Source organism: Pan troglodytes, chromosome 7 (assembly GCF_028858775.2).
Source record: "Pan troglodytes isolate AG18354 chromosome 7, NHGRI_mPanTro3-v2.0_pri, whole genome shotgun sequence".
Lineage (NCBI taxonomy): Eukaryota > Metazoa > Chordata > Mammalia > Primates > Hominidae > Pan > Pan troglodytes.
This window is the reverse complement of record NC_072405.2, coordinates 118,480,570-118,493,691: the sequence shown is the minus strand read 5'-3', so window position 1 is coordinate 118,493,691 and position 13,122 is coordinate 118,480,570. Positions and strand designations below refer to the sequence as shown.

General features: G+C 37.1%; 1 protein-coding gene across 2 annotated transcripts in view; it reads left to right on the top strand.

Annotated features, from left to right (window-relative positions):
• The window catches only part of EIF3E (eukaryotic translation initiation factor 3 subunit E), a 47,119-nt gene that overhangs the window by 3,240 nt on the left and 30,757 nt on the right, over positions 1–13,122 (top strand). The window contains exons 2-6 of one of the 2 annotated variants that reach the window (XM_063817347.1): positions 2,083–2,253; positions 3,630–3,744; positions 5,470–5,587; positions 9,338–9,380; positions 10,435–10,539. In XM_063817347.1, coding sequence (XP_063673417.1) covers positions 3,687–3,744; positions 5,470–5,587; positions 9,338–9,380; positions 10,435–10,539 — 324 coding nt within the window. In that variant the 5' untranslated portion in view covers positions 2,083–2,253; positions 3,630–3,686. The remainder of the gene's footprint in view (positions 1–2,082; positions 2,254–3,629; positions 3,745–5,469; positions 5,588–9,337; positions 9,381–10,434; positions 10,540–13,122) is intronic. The other variant, XM_016959776.2, reaches the window with a different exon arrangement.

The window sequence follows — 13,122 nt, the reverse complement described above, 5'->3', positions numbered from 1 at the left end:
AGAAAAATTACATGAGATAATGCATATAAAACACTACGCTCTTCTGGGACAGAGTGAGTACTCCTTAATGTTTTGTGTTTTGAGACAGGGTCTCGCTTTGTCACCTAAGCTGGAGTGCAGTGGCACAATCTTAGCTCATTACAGCCCTGACTTCCTGGGCTCAAGCAGTTCTCCCACCTCAGCCCCAGAAGTAGCTGGGACTACAGGTGTGCGCCACCATGTCCGGCTGATTTTTTTTGTATTTTTTGTAGAGATGGGGTTTCACCATGTTACCCAGGCTGGTCTCAAACTCCTGAACTCAAGTGATCTGCCACCTTGGCCTCGCAAAGTGCTGGGATTACAGGCATGAGCCACCACCCTTGGCTCTAAATGTTTTTTATTTTGGAAGACTAGCCCATTCTGTATTGGTATGGGATGGGAGGGGGAGGCAGTGAGGGTTTCGAGGAGTAAGGTAAGGACTGGAAATGGTTACTAAGAAACTGATCAAAGGAAAGTACAAGGATTGGTTAAGTGTGGAGGGCCCAACTGAGATTGGAAATCATACCTTAGAGCTAATAATGGCGGTCATTCTCAGGGCGAGGAGCGGTAGAAGGCTATGGGAGTAGTATAGACATATTTAGGGGTAGGCTAGTATGTAAATGCCATTTAGAGAAGCACAGATGTGATCGAATAACATTATTCCCTAATTTTGAAACATTTTGTAGTCATCCTTAGCCAGAACCTAGAGAATAGGTGACTTTTTTTTCCAGAGTTAGTGATTGACACTGAATTGTATATAGTTGGAGAAATTAGTTTGAAAGAATCAATGATAGAACTAAAGAGAAAATCTTTGAAATAGCTAAAAATGATATCCAAACTAAGGCAGAAAGTGACATCAAAAAGGGTGTTACAAAAATTAGAAAGGGCAGAAAGTCTGAGATGATGAAGATTTTAATGGTAATGGTGGAAGGGGTTATCAGTTTTAAGTTGGAATTCTTGGAGATGAGGGGTTATCAGTTGTAAGTTGGAATTCTTGGAGATGAGATACATGATGAAAATTGTCATAATTTGTGGAATAAAGGAATTTTAGGGCTCAAGCTTTTAAAGAGTCATCAGTATGGCATTATATTTGTGTTGAATGACAGCAGAGGAAGAGACAGCAAAAAAAGATTCTTAATCTGTTAAAAAGTAATATGTTTTCAAGAGGTTGATAGACGACGGATCAGCAGACTATAGCCTGGCAATCAGATAGCAGCCTGTTTTTGTGTGGTTTTGGGGCTAAGAATAGTTTCTAACAGAGGAACATTTGCAAACATTAGCAATTATAGAATATTAACTTTATACCCCAATTAAGTGAAATAATTTCTCTTGAAAAAGCATTCTATTCTTATTAATAGACCTGTATTACAAAAACTTTTACTGTTATTATTTCTGTTTCAAAATTTTTAAAAAATTGTGGAAATTTCATTCTCGTTTTTCATGTGAGTACTTATATAGTATTTTCAATTGTTGCTTCTTGATACAAAGTCTGAAGTATTTGCTTTCTGCTTATGAGGCAGAATTGAGAGGCATATGTAGATTTGAGAACAGGACAGTAACACCTGATGGTAGAGGAGCAAGGCTATTGAATCTATTGTGGAGAGAGACGTGGCAAATTAAAAGTTACTAGTGGAGTGGGGAGAGGTAGCGTGCTTGGAAAAGAATGTTTTTATTTAAGATTAGCGTTTCTATAGGGCAAAGTGATGAGAAGTTAAGATTTTTCAGGTAAATTTTTTATCAGATACGACATTCATTCATACAGGTACACAAATATAAATGTACTGGTCAATGATACATATTTTTTTCAAAATGAATAGTGAATACATTTATGTGACCACCACTCAGATTAATAAATAAAACATTACAGACATCCTTTTTTTTTTTTTTTTTTTTTTTTTTGAGACAGAGTCTTGCTCTGTGGCCCAGGCTGGAGTGCAGTGGTGCAATCTCGGCTCACTGCAAGTTCCACCTCCCGGGTTCACGTCATTCTCCTGCCTCAGCCTCCCGAGTAGCTGGGACTACAGGCGCCTACCACCACACCCGGCTAATTTTTTGTATTTTTAGTAGAGACAGGGTTTCACCGTGTCAGCCAGGATGGTCTCGATCTCCTGACCTCGTGATCCGCCTGCCTCGGCCTCCCAAAGTGCTGGGATTACAGGCGTGAGCCACCGCGCCTGGCGACATCCTTAAACCTTCATCTTGACCCCTGTTAGTCACTACTCACACCCCCTAAAGGTAAGCTGTAGTCTGATGATTCATTTTGCCTGTTTTTGATTTTTATGTAGGTGGAGTTAAGCATTTACCACCATGTACTGCTTTGTATGACTTCTTTCACTCAGCATTGTTTGTGAGTCATCATGTTTTTAGGATAGCAGTAGTAGTTCATTGATTTTTCAGTGCCGAATGTTAATCTATTATGAGTATGCTGTAGTTTGTTTTCTCATTTTAACATTGATAGACTTGGCTATTACAAATAGTGCTCCTGTGTACATTTTTGGAAGTGCACTTTGACTATATGCACCCATTTGTTTTGGATGCCTCGAAACAATTGCTGGATCAAAAAGTATGTTTGGCTTTGGGAGATAAAAATCTTACAAAGTAGTTGTATTCCTGCCAGAAGAGAATAGGTTCCAGTTAGTCTACATCCACACCAACACTGGTATTGTCAGGATTTTTTAGGTTTCTATTGTAATTTTTAGTATGCATTTCCTTATGATTAATGACGTTGAGAACCTTTTCATGTGTCTGTTGGCCATTTGGTTGTCTTCTTTTGCGAAGTGCCTATCTTTTAGCCATTTCAATTGCAAGGTCTGTCTTGTCTTACTCATTTATAGGAGTTCTGCATGTAATTTGGAAGGTTCGATTTTGCTCTCATGGCTAAATACCCTTTGACCACCTTCATTATTTTTTGCGGGCAGTGAAATATTGTGGCATTTTCTTGGATTTTTCTTTCCTTGCAAAATTAAGTTCAGTACAGAAATCTTTTCTTTTGCTGAAGCATTTCTGTCCGTGAATATTTTGTAGAATCTTTACATATTACTCAGTACACTTCATGTTGTTGTGAGTTTGTGTATATATATCTATTTGCTCCCTGTACTATAGGTTAAATTATGTTTTTTTGGATCCTTTGCAAAGCAAAAGTCTGATCTGACATGGTTGACTTAAAAACTTGGTGCAGATTGTTTCAGCAATGTGGATGGAGAAGCATATAGGAGTTTATTACTGATTACCTGGATGTGGAGAAGTGACAGCTATATGTGCTTTACAGAAAAGATGGCGTGGGTTTTATTTATACACAGCCTTGCCTAGAAAGGGTAAGAGATGGTTTGTAGGGACACATAAAAAATAAGGTCATATAAATCAGAAGTAGGTGGGAATGTCTATAGTAATTCTCTTCATTTTAAAATTTTTAGGTAAGTAAAATACTTTTACGTCTATAGGTTGGTTGCTTGCCATATTGCTTGCCATTATTACAAGAGGGGAATGTTAATAGTTTATCGTATTTTATAAAGTATTTCTTGAAATATATTTCCAGGTAAATTAGTTTTAGTATTAATCAGTTTATTTGGGGAACTTAAATATATTCATTAGAAAGTTATCTTCTTTTGCAGATATATAATGAAAAGGAATTATTACAAGGTAAATTGGACCTTCTTAGTGATACCAACATGGTAGACTTTGCTATGGATGTATACAAAAACCTTTATTCTGATGATATTCCTCATGGTAAGTTTTGTCATTAGAACTGAAGCTTGTCTTGTGACTTGAGGATGTGTGTATTAAAGTTTTATGATTTATAAGAGAGCTTTAGCCAAAGGGCTTAATTATGATTTGAATGTTAATGTTCTTTGGGTGAGAGGTTATATAAAGGTTTCATATCTTCCGAAATATATTGTTTTCTCCCTGTGAAAGATGTGGAACTACTTTAAAATATGGTCATCAGATGCCTTCATTTCATAGTATGTATCATCAAAGTTGTGCTTATGATTCACATTCCTTAGAATTATCTGAGAATGTTGCAGTTCTTGGGTTGCTAACTTTTTCAGTTAGTGCATTGTGTGCCTTAGAGTTTTGTTTTGTTTTTTTTTTTTTAATTTTGAGGCATCTAGTGTAGACATTGTTCTCCAAATATGGTCCCCAGGACCAGCATCATCAGTTCACCTGGGAGAGCTTGTTAGAAATGCAGGTTTTTGGCCACACACCAGACCTACTTAATCAAAACTGTTAAGTGGTCCTCTTAAGTTTGGGAAATAATTCTGTGTCATTTCTTCAATGCACATTACATTTTTAAAGGTTCCAAGAATTTTGGCAGTAGAGAAATACAGTATACTGTGATTAAATTGGCATTTCTCAAAATTTGATCATAGATCTTCTGTGTTTCAGAAACACTGCTCTAGAATATACTTTCTAATATATAATACAGAAATTATTACATTAAACATAATCCACGTTTGACTTGTAGTTCCCTGCAATAACAGTAGCTCTTTTTTAGTTTGTCATGAATAAACAAAAAGGAAACTATTTCTTAGTTTCTTTCTTTTTTTTTTTGAGATGGAGTCTCACTGTGTTGCCCGGGCTGGAGTGCAGTGGTGCGATCTCGGCTCACTGTAAGCTCCGCCTCCCGGGTTCATGCCATTCTCCTGCCTCAGCCTCCCGAGTAGCTGGGACTACAGGTGCCCACCACCATGCCCAGCTAATTTTTGTATTTTTAGTAGAGACGGGGTTTCACCATATTGGCCAGGCTGGTCTTGAACTCCTGACCTCGTGATCAGCCCGCCTTAGCCTCCCAAGTTGCTGGGGTTACAGGCGTGCGCCCTTGCCCCTGGCCTATTTCTTAGTTTCTTAATGAAACATTAAGGTGTTACCAGAGTTGGTTATGTGCAAGTTTTCTCCACCTTTTCATAGTATAGTAAAAGGAACGATAGAATTTGGTTTGAGAGATTATAGAGCTGGATTTGTGGTTAAAAGAGATTATTTAATGGATTTAAATTCCATTCAACCTAGTTGATAGCCTGTAATAGTAATATGTAAACCCCTCTGAGTTTTTCTTCAAAAACTCTGGGATAATATTCACCTCAGAAAATTAAATGAGAACAAATATAAAAACACTTGGAAAGAAGTTTCTGCAATGGAGAATAAATGATAGATAATTGGGTCCTACCCTTTTTTTCTTTCACATCCCTCTGTCACCCCAAGGCTGTATATTCTCTAGTTTCCCTCAAGAGTAGGAAGAGGATTCCCTTTTCCTTTTTGTGCCTTTGTATTAGTAGAAAAAAGAAATTAGGGATCGGGGACATTTCTGACTGAGTAGCCCATGGCATATGAATATATTGGGGGTAAATAAATATATGTATAGTTTAAATACACTGAAAAATTTCCAGACATTCTCATGATGAGTAGCACAATTTAACATTCCTTAACATTGTAGTGCTCTTCTGCATTTTTAATTAGCTTTGAGAGAGAAAAGAACCACAGTGGTTGCACAACTGAAACAGCTTCAGGCAGAAACAGAACCAATTGTGAAGATGTTTGAAGATCCAGAAACTACAAGGCAAATGCAGTCAACCAGGTAAACTCGTCTTAATTTTGAATTCTAAAAATTCTCCTTTCTGGATTAATACAAATGTTAATTCAAACTTTATCCAGTATCCCATAGTAAAAGTTCATGGTTTAAATGAGTGCTTTATTCATTTTTAATTTTTGTTTATCCTTATTTTGTAGGGGCCAGTATAATTAATAAATGTTAATATTAATACTAAGTTTTTTTTCTAAAAAAAACTTCTTTAGTACTTATCTATACTGATTATACTACAGAAATTCCATCTCCTGTTTCCCCCTTCCTGGGGACATCTGGCAATGTCTGGAAATACTTTTTGGTTGTCATAACTGGAGGGGTGCTATAGGGACCTAGTGAGTAGAGGCCAGTTATGCTGTTAAACATCCTACAGTGCATAGGACAGCACTGCTGCCGCTACTCCCCAACAAAGAATTATCCAACTCAAAATGTCCATTAAGAAACCCTGTTCCACTGTGTGGTGGCTCACACCTGTAATCTCAGCACTTGGGGAGGTGGAGGCAAGCGAATCTGTTGAGCCTAGGAGTTTGAGACCAGCCTGGGCAACATGGCGAAACCCTGTATCTTACCAAAAAATTAAAACCAACAAAAAGTTAGCCAGGTGTGGTGGTGTGCGCTTGTAGTCTCAGCTACTTGCTACTTGGGAGGCTGAGGTCAGAGGATGGCTTGAGCCCGGGAGGCAGAGGTTGCAATGAGTCAGTGTCATACCACTGCATTCCAAAGTAGGTGACATAATGAGACACCATCTCAGGAAAAAATAAAAAAGAAACCCTGTGCTTGGGCAATACCTAGAACCTTAGAGCACATGGGTATCTCGTTATAAGAGAAACCTGAGCTCACTTTATCCCTGCCTACATTCTTTCGTACCCTTCCAAGCTCCATGCCCAAGGAGGGTAGTTTTGAGCTGATAAGATTATTTTATTCCTAACTTCCCTTTACCTACAAATAGACTTACTGTTACGTTTCCAGAGAAAACATATTGCCTTAGTCTGACATAGTACATGTCACGGGTGGAAGTCTTTTGGGTTACTAGAAACATTTAAAAATAAAATCTCTTACTAAAATTGAATATTGTCATTTGAGATAAATCCTAGCTACCAGTAAATTCACTTGAGGAATTGGTGGATATTTTGCCGTGCTATACCTTTGATTTCTATGTATTTAAACCAAATTTTTAGAGATTGGCTCTTAAGTTTTCCTTTGTGATTTGTGAAGGTGTTACCAGATATTTTTAGAAAAGCAACAAATATACCATTACTGTGCCATACTATAGCGTACTATACTATACTATACTATACCATACCATACTGTGACATATACTACATACAAATGCAGTTAGCTCTCTGTTCTGCATTTGTGGATTCAGCCAACTGCAGATTGAAAATATTCAGGGAAAGAAACTAAAAAATAACAATACTACAATAAAAAATACAAATAAAACTACAGTGTAACAACTAACAACTATATGATATTTACATTGCATTAGGTGTAAGTAATCTAGAGATGATTTAAAGTAGATGGGAGGATGTGTATAATTTACATGCAAATACTGTGCTATTTTACATAAGGGACTTTAGCACCTGCAGATTTTGGTATTTGAGGGGGCTCGTGAGTAGGGGGTAGGCAAGGTCTTGGAACTAATGCTCTGGGGATACCAAGGGATGACTATATGCGGGAAAACACACAGAGATATATACACACATTACGTGCATAGACAGAGCTATATATTATACTAAACTACTTTTATGCTTTTAGAATAAGTAATTTTAGATCTTCAGGTCACATGTAGGTGATTACAAAGGGACAGCGGAAATAATCCAGATGTTAGACTACAACAGAAAATTTAGGATGCTGTAGTTTAGTCACTCAAAGACTGGGAAGTAATGGGATCAGAGCATGAATAAGATGAATGTACATGTGTTCACCAGTTAGAAAAAGAGGATCCTTGTAGCTTAATAGGTACTGAGTTTGAGATAAATGAAAGGATCATGTGTTAAAAACTTATAATCTTATACTTACAGACTACCTATTTTCAATGTAAAAACCTTTTTCTGACAATTCACCCTTTTTAAATTTCATTGAACATATAGTATCGTACTTACACTTCCCCGGAAATAATCAGCCAGAGGATAGTGATTATATACGTGAGTGGTGTTAGTAATACAAAGTTATTCAGTGTGATCCACTGCAAATGTTCAGTTTTTGTTGAAGTTCTTCTATGTTGAAATTTCATGTACATTTCATAATCAGTATAGTAATACACCTATATTAATTTTTATGGGGACATATCTCTGCTCTATTAAATCTTCAAGCAAAATTGTGCTCCCAAAGACACATTATAGCATATTTCTTCTCATGAGAAGGATAAGAAAATGTTTTTGTTTTGGAAAATGCAGTCAGGTGCAGTGGCTCATGCCTGTAATCCCAGCACTTTGGGAGGCCAAGGTGGGTGGATCACTTGAGGTCAGGAGTTTGAGACCAGCCCGGCCAGCGTGGTGAAACCTCATCTCTACTAAAAATACAAAAATTAGCTGGGCATGGTGGTGCACGCTTGTGATCCCAGCTACTTGGGAGGCTGAGGCAGGAGGATTGCATGAACCCGGGAGGCGGAGGTGGCAGTGAGCCGAGATTACACCAGTGAACTCCATCCGGAGTGACAGAGTGAGACTCCGTCTCAAAAAACAGTAACAACAAAAATGCTCATAAGGTGGGCAACTATACACATATATCCCCTGTCCCTTGATGTCTTTCTTTATTATTAGTTTGTCTTTTACTAGTCTGTCAACATCTCAAGATAATGCAAAGCTAATTTAAGAAAAATTAAATATGGCACTTGGTTATACGTAATGATTGTGTAGGGTATGTAGCATAGCTGTCATGTATATCGGACATGATTTTTAAATTTTTATTTATTATTTTTTTTGAGACAGAGTCTCACTCTGTCGCCCAGGCTGGAGTGCAGTGGTGCCATCTCTGTTCACTGCAACCTCCACCTCCCAGGTTCAAGCGATTCTCCTGCCTCAGCCTCCCAAGTAGCTGGGATTACAGGCACCCGCCACCATGCCTGGCTAATTTTTGTATTTTTAGTAGAGACTGGGTCTCACCATGTTGGCCAGGCTGGTCTTGAACTCCTGACCTCAGGAGATCCACCTGCCTCGGCCTCCCAAAGTGCTGGGATTACAGGTATCAGTCACTGCGGCCGGCCAGGCATGATTTATTAATCTTGTAAATTTGTCAAATCGTCCTTTTGAAAAATATTAACAGATTGGAGGAGGGGACAAAATTTATATATAGGATTAGTTTCTTCTAGTTTGTACATGGTACATTTATTTCAGTCTCTATAATTGGACTATATTATCTATTAGAAATTTGACCACATAGAGCAAAAACCATTCTCAGTAGATTACCACTAAGTAGACTACTGACCTTACTAGAAATAGTCAGAATCTTCTGGTTTTATTATCTGACAAACTGTTAAAGGCCTTACCTTAGTTGTGGTGAAACACACTAATTTTCAGTTAGGGCTAAAGAAATCTGAAAGTCAATTTTAAAGTTTGTAGCTCTCCTTGTATACTTCTTATATTCAAAACATGTAATGTCCTGCTTATTTTATTCTGGAAGTCTTTTAACATTTAAGTATTTATTTAAGGTGACTTTGCGTAGGTAATAACTTAGAAGTTGGATATGCTTATTTTGTTTTCTGTGGCCTTTAAAATAATGTAATTTTTGTTTTTTATTATTTAGGGATGGTAGGATGCTCTTTGACTACCTGGCGGACAAGCATGGTGTAAGTGTTTTAAAAATATTTTAAAGTTGTCATGTTTTAATAATGCTGACTAAAGACTGGTTTGTACAGATGAGCTTATGGCTTGGCCTAAGAATATAATTTCCAGATTAATTTATTAATTATAAAATCTGGTTATATTTTTAAAACTTCAGTGTTTATAAATTGTTGCTGACAGGAAAATATGTGCTTATAGCTCACCTTTAGATGACAGAAATTCTCAAAGCTTGTATTTATTCCAGAGTTGTAATAGTTGGCAGTAATTGTTGGCATTTTATATTAGTGCCAATAGCAAGCTAAGTATTATATATTATAGGGCATAGGATGCCTTTTCTTATGGATTAACGAGTAAGGCAAACAATTAAATTTGAATTAGAAATGCTTTGAGCAGTAGAATTAGGTAGTACTTTGGCCGCCTTGTGGAACACAATAGCCTTTGAAATTATCAAGGTCTTTATAAGTCCCCAGATTCACAAATAAAGAAACGTCATAAGCTTTCCTAACCATCACTCAATCTCGTTTCCCTTGTGTTAACTCAAAGCATGAGGCTTTGCATATGATTAATTATTTAAGGAGTCCCCAACTCCCAGGTCATGGACCAGTACCGGAGGGCCACAGAGCAGATGATCAGAAGGTGAGCAAGCATTACCATGTGAGCTTTGCCTCCTGTCAGATCAGTGGAGGCATTAGATTTTCATAGGAGCACGAACCCTATTGTGAACTGCACATGCAAGGGATCTAGGTTGCACGCTCCTTATGCGAATCCAGCTAATGCCTTGATGATCTGAGGTGGAACAGTTCATCCTGAAACCACCTCCCAGACCCCAACCCCCATTAGTTTACTTCTTTAAATAACTCCAGAGGTCAGTTCTTTAAAAGTCTCCCAAAAGCTGCCACCAAAAATAAATACCATAATCAGAGATTCATTTGACTCATAAAATATACATTAGAAGTTGGTGACTTAAACATTCATAGTTTTGACCTCAAAGACTTATGAATTACAATGGGGTTTTAAAACTCTAAATTAAAGAGAACTTAATCTTTTTTTTCTTTTTAGTTTAGGCAGGAATATTTAGATACACTCTACAGATATGCAAAATTCCAGTACGAATGTGGGAATTACTCAGGAGCAGCAGAATATCTTTATTTTTTTAGAGTGCTGGTAAGTATAAGTACTTTTTTTTTGTCTTTTGTAGGATTCCCTTGGTTCTTCAAAACATGTATATAGATAGATTTGGGTCTGTTCATTAAGTTTTCAACAGTCATTGGCAAAAGAGAAAAAAGTAAAGAAAACCCTCCCACTCAAAAACAGAAACTAGAAACCTTGTTTCAGGGCCTCAAAATTTGGAGGGTGATTTAACTTGTCCTTGAAATCCAAAAGTAGGAACAATTTTATGATTTTTAGCATTAACAGAATTGTATCATGTAATGGATTTATTATTATTATATTATACAGCACAGTGAGTGGCACATTGTAGGTGCTTAATTAATATTGTTGAGTAAATCCATTATTCCTGATTTAATACTTTATCGTATATATATATATATTCCTTGAACTTGGCTCTAAACAACTGTGGAATCCTAAGGGTATGTGAAATATTTTATGCCTTAGTAGTAACTTTTTTCCAGTTACCTCTGCCTTCAGCTATTGGAATATAAATATCAATGGTTTCTTCATTACGTGGGGTATAGATGAGTTTAGATGGTACTATTAACCATGAAGTATCCTATTACCGTATATTTGACAGGCTTCTAGATTTAGTGCTTTTGTTAGAGAAGGAGAGTTGTGTGAAGCCAAATTAAAAATCAGGCCTTGGCCAAGTGCGGTGGCTCACACCTGTAATCACAGCACTTTGGGAGGCTGAGGCGGGCTGATCACCTGAGGTCTGGAGTTTGAGATCAGCCTGGTCAACATGTTGAAACCCTGTATCTACTAAAAATACAAAAATTAACTGGGCATGGTGGCACGCACCTGTAATCCCAGCTACTTGGGAGGCTGAGGCAGGAGAATCCCTTGAATCCGGGAGGTGGAGGTTGCAGTGAGCCGAGATGGTGCCGCTGCACTGCAGCCTGGGTGACAGAACAAGACTCCATCAATAAATAAATAAATATATATCAGGCCTTCAAATTGATGTACTTCGTTCTCACTCTGTCTTCTGTTTAGGAAAGTGTATTAAGTGCCTTCTACAGTTATCAAAACATCCTTGTATTAACTAGCCTCTCATTTGAGAAATTATAATTTGTTACTGACCTTGGACTAGTAAGTAGGTACTTAAAGTCTAAGATTTCTTTTTTTTTTTTTTTTTTTTTTTGAGACAGGGTCTTGCTCTCACCCAGGGAAGAGTGCAGTGGTGCCATCATAGCTCACTGCAGCCTTGAACTCTTGTGCTCAAGAGATTCTCTTGCCTCCTGAATAGCTAGGACTACAAGTGTGCATCACCACTCATGGCTAATTTTTAATTTTTTTTTTCCAAGATGGAGTCTTGCTATGTTGCCCAGGCTGATCTCAAACTCCTGGCCTGAAGTGATCCTCCCTCCTCAGCCTTTCAATGCTTTGGGATTTACAGCCATGAGCCTCTGCACCCTGCCTGTCTAAGATTTCTCTAGTTAATCCTAGAAGTTGGAAAAAGACCTTAAAACAGAGACTTTTTGTCTTCCAACCTTGGAAGAGTTTGTTTCTTTTTGCCTTTACTTTCTGGTGCTTTTTTCTTCACTTGTAGCTCCACATGTTGCAAAATAAAGTCTCATGGCTGCTGTCTGTGGTTATTTTCTAGGAAATTAAAATTTTCATTTTGGGGGGAGGGACAGATTAGTATTACTGATTCAGGTAATTTCTACACTTAAATTGCATAGACAACTTCACTTTTTGAAACTCCACCATCCTTTAAAGAAAAAGATTTTCTGTTTATTTCCAACTTTGCTTAAGAAAAACAACTTTTTTTCTTTCTTGCTTCCATTTGTAGATGAATTCTTAATTTACAGATTAGCTGTGGTTCACTTGCAAGTGCATTGAAGGTAATCAGTGATGCTAAACTTGTAGTAACTTATCAAAAAATTCCATCAGTTTTACTTTGAATATTACGAGGGATTTAGGAGAGCAAAAGTTGATTACTTTGGAAATGTAAACAGCTTAAACCCGATTGTAAAATCAGAAGCCTGGTATGATTACAGGTACATGAAAAGAGTTGGTTATTTATATCATTTGTTAATGCTGGGAGTGAATTTTGAGAATGAAGATTTAGTGTCATGTTAGAGTTCCAGCACAGTAAATTTATTGTTGCTGGTCAGTGAGTGAATGTGCCATTTTGCTAAGACATGGAAACTTAAGGTAACTGCTGGAAATCCAGATATTGAAACTCTTCTAGCATATCCACCCTTGAAAGCAGGTTAGTATGAAGAGCCAACTGTAATGACATGGAGTTTAGCCAGAGTAGTACACATGAACCTTTTGAGGATTAAAAAACTTGCTACACTGCTACAAAAAGCTTTTATTCTAACACATATAACACATTCTAGTGTTAATAGTATTATATTTATGTAGTATGGTTTTATATTAGTCTGAAAATTTCTACAAGTGACAGGTTTGTACTTGTAGGTTTGGTGAATTTTTATGTTTATTTTTTTAAAATATGAAGATACAAGTTAATTCCCTGTCTTAAAAAAATTTGAGGGTTAGTTTTAAACTTTTGCATTGCCCCTAACAAATCTTGTGCTGGAACTCAAATGATATTTTGATTAAGTGATT